Source organism: Hippichthys cyanospilos, chromosome 5 (genome assembly GCF_059441005.1).
Source record: "Hippichthys cyanospilos isolate Australia breed blue-spotted pipefish chromosome 5, RoL_Hcya_1.0, whole genome shotgun sequence".
Lineage (NCBI taxonomy): Eukaryota > Metazoa > Chordata > Actinopteri > Syngnathiformes > Syngnathidae > Hippichthys > Hippichthys cyanospilos.
Window position 1 is genome coordinate 11,965,610 of NC_142373.1, and position 16,356 is coordinate 11,981,965.

A 16,356-nucleotide genomic window follows, 5' to 3' on the forward strand; every position below is an offset into this window, starting at 1 on the left:
GCCACGTTATCGTAGCGCCAGTCAAACCAGATTCGTCAGCAACGGTTTCACTTGTTTTAATCAACAATAATGTGTCACTTTACCGTACATTGACACACTTCAGACGCCTCAAGCATCCCCGCGATGCTACTTCATCTATTCAGGTACACAAAACAAAACAAAGTCGTATTTAAGATAGTTTATCCACGTAGCAAACTTCCAATTCCTTAGCATTTCCTTAGCATGTTAACGTTAGCCACACGGAAGCGTTGATGCTGCACCGAGTAATTCCTTAAGTGTCTAAGGTAGCAGAGTCTATTAAGTTCATTAAAAATATTTTTTAACGTTTCACCTGTCGTAACTTAAGACTAATTTTTTACATGAGTCTCCGTTATTTTGTTAAACGCCGCAAAATGGAACGTAATATGCTAACAACACCATATGTTACGATGTTATGTGATTTTGTACGTATCTCGAGACTTGACATGGCTGCAAAATTTGTAGTAATATATTTTTTTCTTTTCTCAAATGCTCATGAAAAAGTTTGAATTATTCATATTCAAACGCGCGTGGTATCATTCGTAAGTGGAACTGTCCATGGTTGTGATTTGACGTCACTGGAACATTTTTGACTTTGTTTTTCTCACCAGGCAAATTTACCTGACAGAAAAGAAAGAAATTTACTACTAAGTATGGAGGGTGAAAAATCGAGTAATCCTAATGGGGTTGTGGACTTGCTGGATCCTATTGTAAATTAAAACGTTTTGTCGAATAATTATAAACTGTGACAATATTGCTTCTCTCTGAAAGTATTCCTTACTGTTTTGTTGTGTTTTTTTTGGGGGGACAGGACACACATTTCTGGATTATCCCGCTGAGATGTCAAGCGTACTGTTTGCCTCGGTGGTGCGTGTGGCTGACGGCCTCCCGTTGTCAGCGTCCACTGACTACGAGCAGGACCGAGACCTGCACGAGACCAGGAAGCACATGAAGGCCCTCTCAAAGAAGCTCTCTCAATTCCCCGACAGATGCACCTTCAAGAGTGGACCCTACAACGTCAAGTACGTCCCCTAACTTTTGAGGTTTACAGGATTACACCGAAATGCCCACTTGAATGTACGAACGGTCGAAATTGTGTTGTTAAGTGTTTGTCACTAATGGAGTGTATTTTTGCTGGTGTAATAAGCGCAAGCTTTTTATGCTTGTCAGGTGTATTTAAAAAAAAAAATAGGAACACATTTAGTTCCTGTTTTATTGAAGTGCTACTTTGGATGTGTTTTAATTTTGTGTATGTATGTGTCTGCAGCTTCACAAGTGCTCTGGGTGTGTGTTACATGATGGTGTGTGTGTCGAGTTACCCAAGTGTGCTAGCCTTCTGCTTCTTGGATGAACTCCAGAAGGAATTTATCGTCACCTATGACAGCAAACGCGTCGGAGCCGCCATCAGGCCGTACTCCTTTATTGAATTTGGTAATGGACTACTTGTCAGTAATCTTTTTTCTTATGTGTCTATGTTGAGAATGGGCAAGGTGCGTTTTTTTCTGTCCGCGTAATTACTTCTAGAGCCACTAGGGGCAAGGAGATATTTTGTGTTCAGTCAGAATTTAGCAGAATATCTCAACACAATGTTTTCCTTTTCCTTTTAACTGTAGAGTTAACTTTTTTACTTCAAATGGCCATGCATTACTGTAAAAATATGCCTCGACATTTGTATTAGAGAAACATATTCGTCCAAGTTTTTTTAAGTTTATAAATTCATTGTACATTTAGATAATATATAAAATGGATGCTTAATTTGCAAATGGTTAAAATAGACAAACTAGAAGTCATGTAAATCTTGACTTAGTGTGTGTTTGTATGAATGTATGTACAAGTGATATTTGATACCACTTTTTTTCAGACCATTACCAATATGCGTACTAAACCCTTGAATTCTTATTGAAACCAAGTACCGATGCTACTGCTACTTTTGATATACAAAATTTCCCCCCAATACACAATGACGGATTCATTTAAAGAAAGACCTACTCATTTTCCCCATAAATTTCTAGTTAATGATCCTAAAACTGACTGCCATCATGTGTACCAATACCTTGAATGAAGACCAGGTATCGGTACTCGGTACTGTCCACTTGTGTGCCAATGTGTGTCCATGCAATAGGACGTGGTCATTAAATTTGGTTTAAGTGCCATTGAAAACTTAATTAGGATTTGCTGATACTTGGGGAAACAAAACCGAGTCTACGTAGTGTGACTGTCTTGTGTAACTATTGCGGTGTGTTTAATAACCGCGTTCGGATTGGTGTGTGTCTATCACTTCGTGCGTCCGCATTCAGACGTGGTGATCCAAAGGACGAAGCAGCGCTACAACAGCCCCCGCTCGCTCTCCACCAAGATCAACATGGCCGACATGCAGACGGAGATCAAGCTACGTCCTCCCTACCAGCTGACCCTTGACGACCTTCACGCCATCAACTGCTTCTCCTCACGCTCTTCCGCTAAATACAAGGGCATTGGTACGATGCGTACCAGTCAGGAAAACCCATTTAGCATGGATGTACTTTTGAGTGTCTTTATTGTTGTTGTCCTCCAGCTCCTACGCAGACTTTGGAGCCCTTGACGCTACCTGGCGCTGTGTCTTGCGTCCTCAGCGTGCTGTGCAGCGGACTCAACCTGCTGCGAGGCGTCCATGCCATTGAGAGTGTCCTTCAGGTCAGATTAAACTCCTCTTCCTGTCTTGCTATGCAACTTGCGGCATCGCGCCCCGTCTTGTCCCTGCAGAACGAGGACGAGGACTTGAGTTATGTCATCGCCTTCTTTCTGGGCACCGCCGCCTGTCTCTACCAGGTTGGCTCGCACGCTAAAATGCTAACTTGCTAATGTGCTAACACACTAATGTCAAGGTTCCCTTGTGTCTCAGTGCTTCCTGTTTGCCTACTTCTCTGTGTGGAGGAACGTGAAGTCGTTCCTGGCCTTTGGTCTGGTGTGCGTATGCAACATGTACCTGTTCCAGCTCAGGAACTTGTGGCAGATCCTGTTCCACGTGGCCGTCGCCGCCTGCATGACACTGCACACGCATCTCAGGAAGCCCCTGGGCAAGGCGCCCGACTACAACGTTTGAGCAGATCCTGAATGCAACAGGTGACGGCATCCGACTGCTTTGATTGCATACATCTTGTCGAACATTAACACAACATAGAAACTTTTTTTTTTTTGTCCACGTAAATATTTTTTCTTTTTTTTTCAACACGGGAACATCTTGAACACGAACACCCAATGCAAACTTTTTTTTTTTTCTCCAAAAACGAATGCAACCCCATTTTGATGAACATGAACTCACCTCGCTGCAATGCCAGCATCTGACCGCAATGCAAGAGCGATGATGTCTGACAACACTGAACACAACTCGAGCATGACGTGTCACCTTGAACAACTCAGGAGTGCCATCTGATGCACCACAAGAGCTCTGCCAAGAGCATCTAATAACCCTGACCACTTGACTCCAATCTGACTGCCCTAAATGCGACACGTGTGACTACAAGGACAACTAATGACACCTGAACACAACCCAAGAGTGACTATCCCCACAACCCTGAACACAACTATGATGTGAACACAATGCTGGTGACTAAAATACAGGATGACCCTGAAGGTGACGCACCAACATTGAACTCTGGCGAGATTTTCCTTAACCAAAAATGGCTTAAAATATGAACTTGATTTGAGAATCTGAAATGGCAGTATTTTTTTTCTAGCTATGCAATGCTGTCTAACACTTATTGCTTATTTTTATTTATTTATGGACGCGCACATACGTATAAATTGCAAATGTTAGCGTTGTGGGGTGGAATTAAAGCCGAGCATCCAATACAAGCTCACAAAAGCCTTTTATCAACATTGTTCATTTAATATCAGACATAACGGGCACTTTGAGATTCCGGTGTACCTAATGTTGTGGCTGGGGAGTGTAGTTGAAGAATTGGTTTCAGTGGTTTGTGTTCGATGACAGAAAAAAAGTGAGTTAGTTTAACAAGTTTTGTTTGTGGAGGTTAAAAATGCATATCACGCCTTTGGAAGCAATTGTACAGTAGGGATCTTTTGCCACCTTGTGGAGAAAGGGGGAACAGTCCTAAAGAGACTATGCTCATTTATTACTTTCGTCAGCCATTCAGGAAAAGAACAATAAAACATCTCATTTATAATCTGTGTCATACAAAGTCACATTAATAGCATCCGGACTGGTGAATTTCCCTGATTATTACTAGTTCTGCTCTGTATGAAAAATACTCCCAAAATAACCAGTTGAAATGATGTAAAAATCAACGTTGGGTCACCAAGTTGTATTCAAAACATAATGCAACAGAACCAGCTGTACTGATGAATACTTTTAGTGTAAGTTGATGTAGTTGATGAAGTTAAAAGGCCTCAATTAGACATTCAGTGGGTCGTGCCATCATGCGGGCGTGCGCCATCTGTTTGTTGACCTGTCACATTGCTAGTGTTATGTTCATCTAAATACATGATAAATATGTATTATATTTTTGTACAAAATATAGAATTTGGCATTTCAAAGTCAAAATAGAAAATGTCGAAGTTAGAAAACCTCTGTTGCTGACATCTTTATCTTTTTTTTTTTTTGCTCCCAAGTGGAAATAATAAACGGGAACAGAAACAGGAAGTGGCTGCTCACGATGCGTTCAGGAGCACAGAAGACGTCGTACTTTAGCTCGTCCGAAATGTCGACAAGCTATGATTGGCATCTTTGGTCTCAATAACTTGTCTCTGTCCTTGCGTTTCAGGGGGTGGGCAGGCCTTAGACTTTGTATAAGTCGAGCTGGACCTCTTCCCGTGTGGCCCCTTCAAGGTCCAGGGGGAGGAAAAAAAGTGCATTAACTGTTGTGGGAGGGCCCGCTGTTGAGGAAGTAGGTCATCATTTCGCCTTTGCCCTTCACCGTCACCACACCTCGGTACTCCAGCGAGTAATTGTAGGAGCTCAGTACCTGGTACAGGTCGGCCGTCACCTGAGAACAACAGACCAATCGGAAACCCTTGAAAAACATTGGCATTATGCAGTCAAAAAATCATTTCATAAACAAAGGTTTGAAAAGTAAAGATAAAACGTTCGTCGTGCAGTCTTAAACATCCTTGAACATGAAATGATTCGAGTGAAGAAAAAAAAATGTTGGAAGATTTCAGTGGTGCGTTCAGTTTTAAAAGACAGATTGCGCAAGAATGTATGAAGACAAGTTTGAAAGAAGCCATGTATTTAAGCGCAAACATAAATACTGGAGTTCTGAACTGTGAGCTATTAAGAACAAGGGAAAACATTTTCTCTGAAACTAATATTTTTGTTTGTCTTAAAATTGGCTATTTTGCACGCACTCAAACTTTTTAATTTAACCTTGGCCCTTGAGAATCATTTTATTTGACATATTTTAAAAATGGCAATGAATGTCATTTTATCTGCACAAGCTTTATTAATTATTACTATTCTACTTTGATCTCCTCTGGTAATGGCGTTTTGCACCTGTATCTTCTCGGGCACGCCGGTGCTGTCCATGCGGCTCGCCACGTTGACGGTGTTGCCCCAAATGTCGTACTGCGGCTTTCTGGCTCCGATCACACCGGCCACCACGGGGCCCATGTTTAGACCTGACACGCCCCCCCAAAAAAAACAAACAAAAAAATGACCCTTTGCGTTCCACCAAAGAACATCGACGCCTGCCGATACTCACCGATCTTCATCTTGAAGTTGTTGAATGAGTGCTCGTTGATGTGCTTCATCTGCTCCATCAGGCGCATGGCGTAGTCGGCCAGCGCGCGGATGTGCGAGCGGCCCGTCTTATCATACGTGCAGGCGTTCAGGCCCGACGCCGCCATGTACGTCGAGCCGATGGTCTTGATCTTTTCCAGCTGACGGAAGTTCTCCTCGCTGATAATCTGCCGGCACGTTGACAAATATGTTTTTCTTGACCTTGTCTTAAAATTGTTAGGATTAGATATTTCAAATTAGAAAACAGTTAAATCAGTTCTCCTCAAATAGTGTGTGGGTGGCGCCATGCCATGCCAGCGGGGACATGTATTACACGGGGGAACAGGCTTTGCTGTTGCCATGTGAAGTGTAGTTGCGCATCCACAGCACCAGGTGGTGCAGTGGCGCTCATTGTCAAAGTGTCAAAGCGTTAGTAACTTTTTAAATTGCAGTCAACGTTTTATTTGCTGAATCACAATCTGATTCAGAAAAAAAATCTGTGTGTAAAATGTTTAGATTTTGCTGCTTTTGTGCTTGTATTCCAAGTCTATTTACATGTATTATTTATTGAGAATATTTATAATTATAAACTTAAACGATTTGAGTTAATACCTGTAAAAAGTAATGTTAACATGTTCAAAGTTGATTTATATTTCTTATTTTCTTTAAAAAGGATGTAATTTCAACGAAAATTTATAGTCCCCAAGGTGAGTGAGGCGGCACAAAATCTTTTCTGGCACAAAAATATTTGAGTAGCACTGAAATGAACATTACTGTGTGCCCGCCTTCTGGTGTGCACGCCATAGCCACTAGGGGGCAGTATAATTCTACAAATACTTGAGATAAGAGGACAACGAAGAATACCGTCGGACTTAAGTTTTTTTTTTCTCTCTCTTTTTTACAACTGTAGCTGAATATATCAAAGTACTGTGGCGTTTTGTACAGTTGTAACAAAACAAAAAATCTGTCACATGGGCTAGCCTTTGTCAGGGTCACCTCGTCAAAGTCAGCGATGATCTCGTTGAGGAGCCGGAGGCACTCGACGCCCTCGTTGTTGCCCTCCAGCTCCACGTAGAACTCTGAGAAGTTGCTGATGGAGGCGAACATGACGGCCACGCACTCGCACGACTGGTAGTAGAGCTCGTCGTTGCGCCGCTCGCGTTGCAGAAAGTGCGCCGCCACGTCCTTGGGCAGGATGTTGTGCAGCAGCCGGCGGTTATACGCCTGCAGCTCCTCCATCTCCTCTTTCTCCTCTGTCGCCTGAAACAAAAAACACGGAATTATGGTACTTTTGTTCGACTGCCTTTGAAGGTTTCGCATTTGGTTTCGGGCAAGCTGACCTGCAGCTTCCAGAGGAAGTCGAGTCTGGCCGTGGACTCCACTTGCTGGGCGTGAAGGTAGAGCGCCAGCACGAAGACTGTGATGACCACCGGCGTCATGATCTTTAGAGGCACCTTGGACTCCACCACACAGCTATTCGATAGGTACACGGAACTAATTTTAGAGTTTGTCTCTGTAAAAGATGGCTGACATGTTGCTCTTACCTGGTTCCATTCACGTGCTCGCTAAAAGACAAGAAAGGTTCAAACAAACACGTTATACATAGAAGCTGTTCGGAATATTTATATATTTATATATACTTATATATATACTTGGTAAAAAGGAGTTTGAAAAGAACTCACGCTGCGTTGGCCACGGCGAGGAGGTCGCGGTTGTCAAGGAGCGCAGCCCGCGGCAGCTCCACAACCAGAAGGTAGAGCAGCTCCATGGCTAGCATGAGCACAAGCTTGCCCAGGCTGTGAGCCTGCAGGAATACCGAGCACGCCAGCAGGCTCAGCACCACGCACCAGGAAAAGTACTGAGACACACAAACAGTTGGAGAACCCATTTTACCACTTCCAGTGAACGCGTCTGGATTTTGATCACATACCTGTAGGAGGCATATCTAAGAAAAGTTCAGAACAACAATGCATCATTTGGTATTGTTTCAAAAGTTTTAGCGATGCTACAGAGGTGCAGTCATCATTTTCCAAAGTAAAAGCCGCGATCAAGCCAAAACATAATCGTAATAATAGTGCCGATAGGCTGAAATCTGAAAGTCCGACGTGAAACAATAGCTTTCAATGGTTTTTCGATTACTAAAGTAGTTGCCGATTAATTTGATAACGTGTCGATGAATTAGTTGTACTTCCTGCCGTACCTCGGGGAATCCACAGAAGGGCGCTTGGTCCCCGCAGGGTCCCGTCAGAGAGTCCAAGCTGTAGTTGAGTAAACGCGCATGGCAGGCGTCCACCTCGTCCCGGCTGATATTAAGCTCCGCCCCTATGCAGCCGCGAATGTCCCGCCCGCTGCAGCTAAACTGAGGGAACGGGATCCAAAAGATGGACCGGGGCCCAAACAAACCAAAAGCTCGGGCCACTCACGATGTTAACGAAGGCCGACAGGAAGACCGCCAGGATGCTGGCCACGCCCACCAAGGTGCTGTTGAGCCGCGATTGGACGATCCTCCTGGAAAAGGCCTGCAGGGCCGCCGGGAAGACCTGAAGGCACCGCCCGGGTTATTCCTGTTTTTTCACGCTTTCGGATCAAATAATCAACTCACCCCATAGCAGCAGTACACGCTTGACAGAAACATCAACGTCAACAGAAGGACCAGGCAGCACGTGAAGAAGCCTCGCATCAAGCCGGAACTGCAATCCGTACGCTTATTATTCCAAAATCTCATCATTGATAAAATGATCAAAAATGTATCCGGAAGAAATGTTGCCAGTGACTCACGGAGGCACAATAACGAAGTGTATGCAGCAGATGAAGAGGAAGACCAGGGAGGCGCACCCCACGTAGGCCCCGAAGCGGGAGTCCACCTGTCTGGAGTACTGCATCGAAGACAGCGATATTCATAATTAACTTCTGACCGTCGGCGTCATGAAGAAGAGCCGACGCGAAGACCTTGTTCTCCAGGTCGGCCTCCCGAAACGTGAGCAGGAACTTCCTGACGTGTTCCGACCTGAGGCGGTCGATGCTGCGGGCGTCGATGGCCCGACCCAGGAACTCGTCCACCTCGTCCTCGGGATTCATGTGCTCCTGCGCGTGTCTGAACAACCAAGCAGAAAAACAACAACGGAGATGCTCCATTGAAGAATGTGTGGTATACTATGAATCTTTTTTTTTTCCAACTATACCTGAACATATCACTTCGAGAACAAACTCACAATAACTGCTGCTGAATGCATCATACATAATGTTTTTTTTGTTTTGCACATTGAATTTCATCCAGAGAACTTCTGTTTTACAAGCACACATGAACACATCTAATCCACGGAACATCTTTTTCACAAGTGCTCCTGAATGCATCTCTTCCAGAGAATGTTCATTTTTGTGACGAAACTTAAACACATCACGTTCAGAAAAAGTCTTTTATGACTATGCGAATGCATCACCTCCAGAAAATGTCTATTTTATGATTGCGCCTGAACGCATCCTATCCGGTATTACTGCGCAGTATTTCACGACGCCACCTGAACACATCGACGAAACATTGTTTGTTTTTTTACACAATCTCACATGAATGTATCAACTAGGAGAGTTTCTCTTCTAATGACTGTACTTGAATGCGTCACGTTGCACCTGAACATATTCAATCGAGATCGAGACATCTCTTTGAATGACTGCACTTGAAGGCATCACGAGCTAAAAACACTTCTTTATTTTAATACTAACTACATGACAGCTACGCTTAATTGTTTTGTTATTTCTTCACACTTGCATGACAGTTAAGGCAAACGTGCTTGCCGCCCCCCTGGCGGCCACTTTGAAGCCGCGAGCTTTATTACTAGCCGGTGTAGGCGTCTCGCATGGGCACGTGGAGGGTTTCCATGGCAACAAGACGACTGGAAATAGCGACGGCGAGCTAAGTGAAAATTCGAGGGAACTCCCCCAGCAGCCAGCGGGGAGAGAACACTTCCAAAGAACACGTGTCGCAACTATTGCGAACGTTTACGTGGAAATACTTTGAAAACTCACTTGTCCTTGGGGTCTTCAAAGCCCTGTGAGACAAAAGAAAGAGTCAATATCAGTTTGACGATTCAGTGAAAATGGCAATAGAAAGGACATGAGACGGGAAAAGACGAAAAAGACAATGAAAGTCGTAGTAGCGCGCGTGTGTGAGAACTTTGTCCGCGTCCAATCGATGAAAGCCTAATCGCATGCAAAAACAGCCTGCCTCAAGTAGACTGTTGTCATGGTAGCGGTGCTGATCAATTAGGCAATTTAACGAGGTCAATTATGTTGTTTTTGTTCAGGAGAGAAGCTTGAGGAAGACCATTTGTTTCGTTTGCTTGAATTATACACGTGTGCCTTACCATCCTTTTCATCTCCTTGGAGATCTGGTTGTTGTTGGCCAGGTGGTTGTAGAAAGGTCTGTCCGTCCAGTGGCTGCTGTTGTGACTCACCGAATTCGTCCTATGACAATTCATCTTGGCGATCACGGCCTTCTCCTCTTTCTGACACACGCAGAAAGAAAAAAAAAACACTTAGGAACAACGCAATGTGTATATTGGAGTGGCGTCACCAACAACACCGATTTTAAGAATCGAGTCATCGTTTAGAGCCGTCGTTTTACAGGAAATGGTCCAAATCTTGTGATTTCAGCCTTTTAATAATTATTTGCTCGTATTTCAAAACAGAGGCTGCGTTGATAAACACACGGACGAGGATCACAGAACGTCTTTGTTCTCCGTATTAAATATTAGAAGATGTAGCCGAAGGTTACGCTCTTTAGTGGAGTCACACGATTCAAGCGATGACGCCAATGACGGATGCTTATCAGATGATCTTTCACACTTGTAACTTTTGGAGAAAGTTCTCAGCATCCAATTGCAAATGTGGTGTGTTGACAAGGAAAGCAATCTTGGCATCTAAATTAAATGATTTGCGCAGGCTAAAATGCTTATAATCAAATGATAACAACTGCAATCATTCTTGGGTGTTTGCTAGCTCTTGTGTTTACTGTTGGAATTGAATTGTTTTTGTTTTGTTTTCTATCACCCCGCAAAAGATAAACAACTTTTTTTTTTTTTAGCCTTGCAAAAAAAAAAATTGGGGAGGGGGGCTAGGTTAAAAAATAGAGAAACTAAAGATCCACTGCAATTTTTTTTAAACTAACTTATTAAATATGCCCAAAATCAACCAAGCAATTACACATTGTCTATACGATGAAAGGAAATAAACAAAGTAATACAAAATAATAAATACATTAAAAAAATAAATACATTTTAAAATGGTTCATTTCTGTTAAAGGTGATGAGGCAAAAATTATATATATATATATTTTTTTTTGCCCGACACACTTGTAATGCTGCATTCAGTCAAAACTTTTCAATACTTTTTAAATAGCATGTCAACATGTTTTTTTTTTTTTTTTGTGTCTGCTACGGGCCACTGCTTTAGCCGCTTCATAGTTGTTTGATTTATTGAACATTGTTAGAGACAATAATGTTCTCCTGAGACGCATGCTATTAATTAGTCCACCGTTGTGGACATCTGTTTTTGGACTATATCTATATGCTTTGACATATTGGAGTGGGGTACCCTTCTAAATCCTAGTGTCCTCAGTAGAGGACGTCCTGGGCTTTCCATTGATGTCTTGTGTTTGGGAGGGATGCATTTCATTTTGCCGTTTTGCTGGGACAAAATGAGCACAACATTGGACACAAATATTAGGTTGGATATGGATAGACCGTCTCCCCACCAAGTCCTAGTGTGCTCAGTAAAGGACATTCTTGTCTTTCTGTTGATGTCTTTAGGTGAATGTGTTAACTGCTGTCTTGCTGGGACAAAATGGACACAACAGCGGACATACATGAATGAGATATGATTATTTACCCTCTTCTGGCTACATCCCACAATGAGGAAGGTCTCGATGCTGTTCCTTTTCAGGTAAGCGTTCCTCTCACCTCCTGCTCCCGCTTCCACATCGTAGTCGCCGTTCAAATAGTTGAGCGTGGCCTTGGTGATGTGGATACGCCTGAGGTGACAATTCAAATGTTCCTTGTAGACAAACAAAAAGTGCTAAAAAATCTGCTACGGACACCCGAAGGAGAAAAACTTGGCGTTACATTCTCAGTTCACCACTAGGTGGCATTAAAATCTACACATTGTCCCTTTAAGGTCGCATAAACCCATCAATCAGTCCTGTAAGCTATTTTGCTTACCCAGCTTTCCCGCCAGCCTCCATCTGATTGGCCAGCGTGACGTCGTTAGACCAGACGTCAAACTGCCATTTCCTCAGTCCCAAAACGCCACAGTGGACACGCCCGCTGTGGATGCCCACTCGCATATTCACGTTGACTCCCGTCACCTCCCGGACCAGCCTGAAAAAAATACACAGGAGCGCATGAGCGCACCCCCTAGTGGATGAAAACAGCATCGTGCTGAAATCGGTGCTTTCCGATTGAACAAAAATGACGACATTAACTGAGCGTTGTGAGCGAACGCGGTGGTCTTACGAGATGGCTTCGATCATGTCCAGGCCCATCTCCACGCAGCAGTGGGCGTGGTCAGCGCGGGCCTCGGGAAGTCCCGACACACAGTAGTAGCAGTCGCCGAGGATCTTGATGCGGAGGCAGTGATTCTCCTAAGGACGTACAAGTTATTTTTTTGTCACTACATTTATATTTGTTGCACTGCTTGGGAAAAGAAGATGTCCCATATCAAGGGCAATATTTGGAAAACGTTGCCTTTTTCTGTCATTTCACCCCTTGATAGTCCATCACAAAATTGCACAGCTGGCCAAAGCGTGTGTCCTTACCGCCGCCAACTTGTCAAAGCGAGCAAAGAGTTCGTTAAGCGTCATGACAAGCTCCTGAGCCGTACACTGGGACGCCAGCATCGTGAATCCTTCGATATCCGCAAACAAGATGCTACACCCAGGAAAAAAACAAACAAAAAAAAACGCATAAGGATGAGCCAGACATTTTTGATTATTTCCAAATGACCTGTATGCTGAAAAGTGTCAAATTTAGCAATTCAACAAAAACAAAGACGCTTTTAAAATATGCGCTAATTTACATGCTTGGATTGTTGTAAATCTTCCAAAATGAATGGGGATTTGTTGCGCTGTACTGAAACAGCAGATGTTGACTAAATCATGGTGGCAAACACAAACAGCGAGCTATTGTGCTAAATTTACAAATGTCCTCAAGACACAAACTCGAAATAAAAGTCAGGCTAATCTCATGAATGGCACATGACTGCACCGCCTCCAGGGACTATGTGTACAACCGCATTCATACACTTGCAGAAACAGATTGGCGTAGAAACGCATAGATATGTAAAACAGCATTCACAGTTAAGTATAAAAGTACGTTATTTTACACGCTGTAGATGTTTTTAATCTACATTTATTTATTTACTAAAACTAGAATTGCGCACCATGCTTAAAATTATATTCAAACTCTTATTTAGGCAGCAAAATAATTGTATCATTATACTACCACTTTAAAACGATAGCACAAATAGTTACATTCATTCCGATGCTAATGTTAATATAATGTTACGTACTGTATGTTAGCAAAATATTGAAAACTTCAAACTTTAAAATGACAGCTAGCACAATTTTATAGACTTAAAACAAACTGCTAATACTTTTGTAGGCAATGGGACTATTAGTGTCTTATTTTTTTCCATTGAAATGATATCAAAGTTGTGCCTCAAGCCATTTTTTACCCATCACAATTTTTTTTTATTGCAGCCTCATCTGCCCATCCCAAATGTAATTTATGTAATTTAAATTAATTTCACAAATAGTGTTATCCGGCATTTGAAAATTCCTTGTGGCCCTCGGATTAACTGAGGTGTACTTGGCTAGTCTCCCTCAAAACATAGCAGTGTAGCATCCAAATGGTTTTGAAACAATTCGCTTTTGCTTTTTTTTTTTTAGCCTACGTTGCCACGTATTTGTATCCCACGGCAGCCATGATTGTTTTCACTGGCTGCCTCGTGTGATTTTTTTTTCATGAGCTAATGACCTCCACGTGAACTTTTCTACCCCTCTCTCTCCTGCTCCCTCGCTACGGGCCTGCACAACGTCAACGTTCAAAACGCCCCCTCCGACGAGGCCGTGCGCTAACAGGCTATTGCTAATGTGCTAACTGTTGTTAGCCAGCAGGAGGTGTCACTCAGTTTCCTGTTGCTGCCAATTAGTCAAGTTACCCCCGACCAGCGCTGTCACAACCGATTAGCCGAGGCCCTCGAGACTTTGCCAATGTTGACAACTTGTTCTGTGGCTTGTTGGCAATGAAGTTACAAATTCCAGCACCAGGTAGCAAACTGTCATTACTATGAATACTTTTTCTTTAATTAATATCGTCGGCAAAATGAACCAATATTTTGCCATTTTGCTCAGAGGTGCGACCAATCACGGCTCATCTATTTTCCGTGTGTGGTTATGTGACATTCATATGCTAAGCCATGATTGGTTATTTGCTGAGCCCTGAGCGATTGTGATGTCATTTTGATTTTGATCATGATGTCATTTTCAGTCGACGGCAAGTGGCAAAATGCCCCGAGATGGAAGAAAGCAGATGGATTTTTTCGTCTTAATTTCAGTGCTTCTCAGTTATATTTTGCAAAGACACCCCCGGGAAAGCGAAAATCTGCCCCACCCCCTTTTCCGCACTGACTATAAATACCTCGAAAAATTGTATATAAAAGTATACCTACAATTGTGTTCTTTTTAATACTATCAAAAGAAAAAAAAGCAACATAAATCAACTTTTAACAACTGTTCACCACTTTTTACAGCGTTCATACAGGTTACAGTTTAGTCTAAAATGAAAAAAAAAAGAGAAAACTTTTGCCACTCAGACTCCAAATATGATTATTATCTGTAAAAGTTGTTTAAGTGTACCTAAAACTATATCCTTTTTAACTGTAAAAAAAAAAGAAAAAAGCAACATGAATCAACTTTCAATAGCTGTTAACTATTTTTTACAGCCTTTATACAGGTTACAGGTTAGTCCAAAACTGAAAAAAAGTGCATCAAAGTGCCTTACATACAAATGCGTTTGACCTATGGGTGGGATTTTATTGCTGATGTTGCAAATAAACTTAACAGGGAAGTGTTGCCATCGCATAATGTCATGTTTGGATTTTAGCCATCATCATAAGGTTCGTTTTTTGCTAAGATTAAAATTAGTTTTTTTATTTTAACCCATCATCATCATCAGGCGTTTTAGTTATCAATTATCAGTCGTTTTTTTATGGCCTTAAAATGTTACATGTACATGATACTCAGCATTTGTTGTTATTTGTTCGTAAATAAAGTTAAATCATTCAATTTCTATGGAATGGAAATCGTGAAAATGCTTAGATTTTATTCTCATCATCTCATCATGTACCTAACGTTGTCGTGCTTCTGTATGTAGATTTTGTGAAACATCATGTCCTCCTGTTTGGCGTTGATGTCCGCTTTCATCTCCATGGCAACGTGGCGGGGTAGCACAGACAGCAGCAGACGTTCCTGCAGGTAAAAAAAATAAATAAAATAACATTTCCGGCCGTGATGACCTTGCGTACAAAGCGAGGGGGAATGACGGCGCCCCGTGCACAATAATCCCCAAATCATTGCGGAATGTCTTTCACCTGCTGCTGGTTCTCCCGCTGCGAGTGAAGGCGAGCTTGGATGCATTCCCGCGTCTCTCGGAAGGCTTGCCTTTGAGAGCCCTCCGCCGGGTAATGTGTGCACACGCCCACGATATTGGTGCACGAGAAGATCAGCATGTTGGACACCAGCTGCGGTGCACAAACACAAACATCATCCAACATCTTGGGAGAAAAATTCTGCCCAAAAAAATAACGACCTAACAGCCATATTAAATTGTAATAACCTGAGGTGGGAAGTTCCTCGATACGGATGGACTGCCCGCCGAATAATTATTATTATTTTTTAAACGATAGACTAAGACAGACTGAACAGAAGATTTGGTTCATCACTTTAATCGTCGTCGTAACCGTCACCACCTGCGTCACCTGACACGATTGAAAATGGTTTATCACCCAGTTCAATCTTGCACATTTTTGAGAGTAAACTACCATATACTTGGGAGCACAAAAGTATATACAGTCTTAACACACAGCAAGCATGCATAAATGTACCCAGGAATAACTCAGCTTCAGAACATGAGTATGAAGCTACTATTTAGGGGCCAAATGTCTTTATTGTATTGTTCTGAGCAACAGATTGTCCTCATTGATGAGTCATGGTTTCATGAACTAAATGCATAATGCACGCAAGGCCTAAAGTCTGAAGCTATATGTTGAATTAAGTATTAAGAATTGTTATCTTATTTCGCTTATTAAATGTGATGTGAATGAATAAATCGCTTGCACATAGCAAGCGAAGCATTCTGGGATGCATGGGATTTGATGGCGTTCAAGTAACCAACGTAAGGTGACAATCTCACGCTGATTGGCTCTTAGCCAGGAAATGGTATTAACACTGTTTCAAACCAAAAACAATCTTGAATCATCCCGTTCCTATCAATGGACATGATATGAAATCATATCATTTATCGACAAAAAATATGCTGAAAGTCAAGCTGAAAGTCTCATTTGCTAATTGCGCG

The 16,356-nt window shown here is 42.4% G+C and overlaps 2 protein-coding genes across 3 annotated transcripts in view; one reads left to right on the top strand and one right to left on the bottom strand.

The window, feature by feature from the left end:
* sec22a (SEC22 homolog A, vesicle trafficking protein) lies at positions 1-4,657 on the top strand. Its single transcript, XM_088414801.1, has 7 exons — positions 1-143; positions 830-1,040; positions 1,286-1,449; positions 2,316-2,495; positions 2,573-2,691; positions 2,761-2,826; positions 2,900-4,657. The coding sequence occupies exons 2-7, from the start codon at positions 859-861 to the stop codon at positions 3,098-3,100; spliced, it is 912 nt and encodes a 303-aa protein (XP_088270927.1). The 5' UTR covers positions 1-143; positions 830-858; the 3' UTR covers positions 3,101-4,657.
* Positions 4,110-16,356, bottom strand: part of adcy5 (adenylate cyclase 5) — a 25,191-nt gene continuing 12,944 nt past the window's right edge. For both annotated transcript variants that reach the window (XM_088414800.1, XM_088414796.1), the window contains exons 3-22: positions 15,374-15,523; positions 15,130-15,251; positions 12,540-12,651; positions 12,238-12,365; positions 11,944-12,102; positions 11,615-11,756; positions 10,093-10,233; positions 9,755-9,777; positions 8,681-8,825; positions 8,510-8,607; positions 8,334-8,421; positions 8,155-8,271; positions 7,932-8,090; positions 7,414-7,589; positions 7,276-7,296; positions 7,072-7,204; positions 6,728-6,991; positions 5,715-5,919; positions 5,507-5,631; positions 4,110-5,000 (exon numbers count right to left, since the gene is read on the bottom strand). In XM_088414800.1, coding sequence (XP_088270926.1) covers positions 4,869-5,000; positions 5,507-5,631; positions 5,715-5,919; positions 6,728-6,991; positions 7,072-7,204; positions 7,276-7,296; positions 7,414-7,589; positions 7,932-8,090; positions 8,155-8,271; positions 8,334-8,421; positions 8,510-8,607; positions 8,681-8,825; positions 9,755-9,777; positions 10,093-10,233; positions 11,615-11,756; positions 11,944-12,102; positions 12,238-12,365; positions 12,540-12,651; positions 15,130-15,251; positions 15,374-15,523 — 2,640 coding nt within the window. In that variant the 3' untranslated portion in view covers positions 4,110-4,868. The remainder of the gene's footprint in view (positions 5,001-5,506; positions 5,632-5,714; positions 5,920-6,727; positions 6,992-7,071; positions 7,205-7,275; positions 7,297-7,413; positions 7,590-7,931; positions 8,091-8,154; positions 8,272-8,333; positions 8,422-8,509; positions 8,608-8,680; positions 8,826-9,754; positions 9,778-10,092; positions 10,234-11,614; positions 11,757-11,943; positions 12,103-12,237; positions 12,366-12,539; positions 12,652-15,129; positions 15,252-15,373; positions 15,524-16,356) is intronic.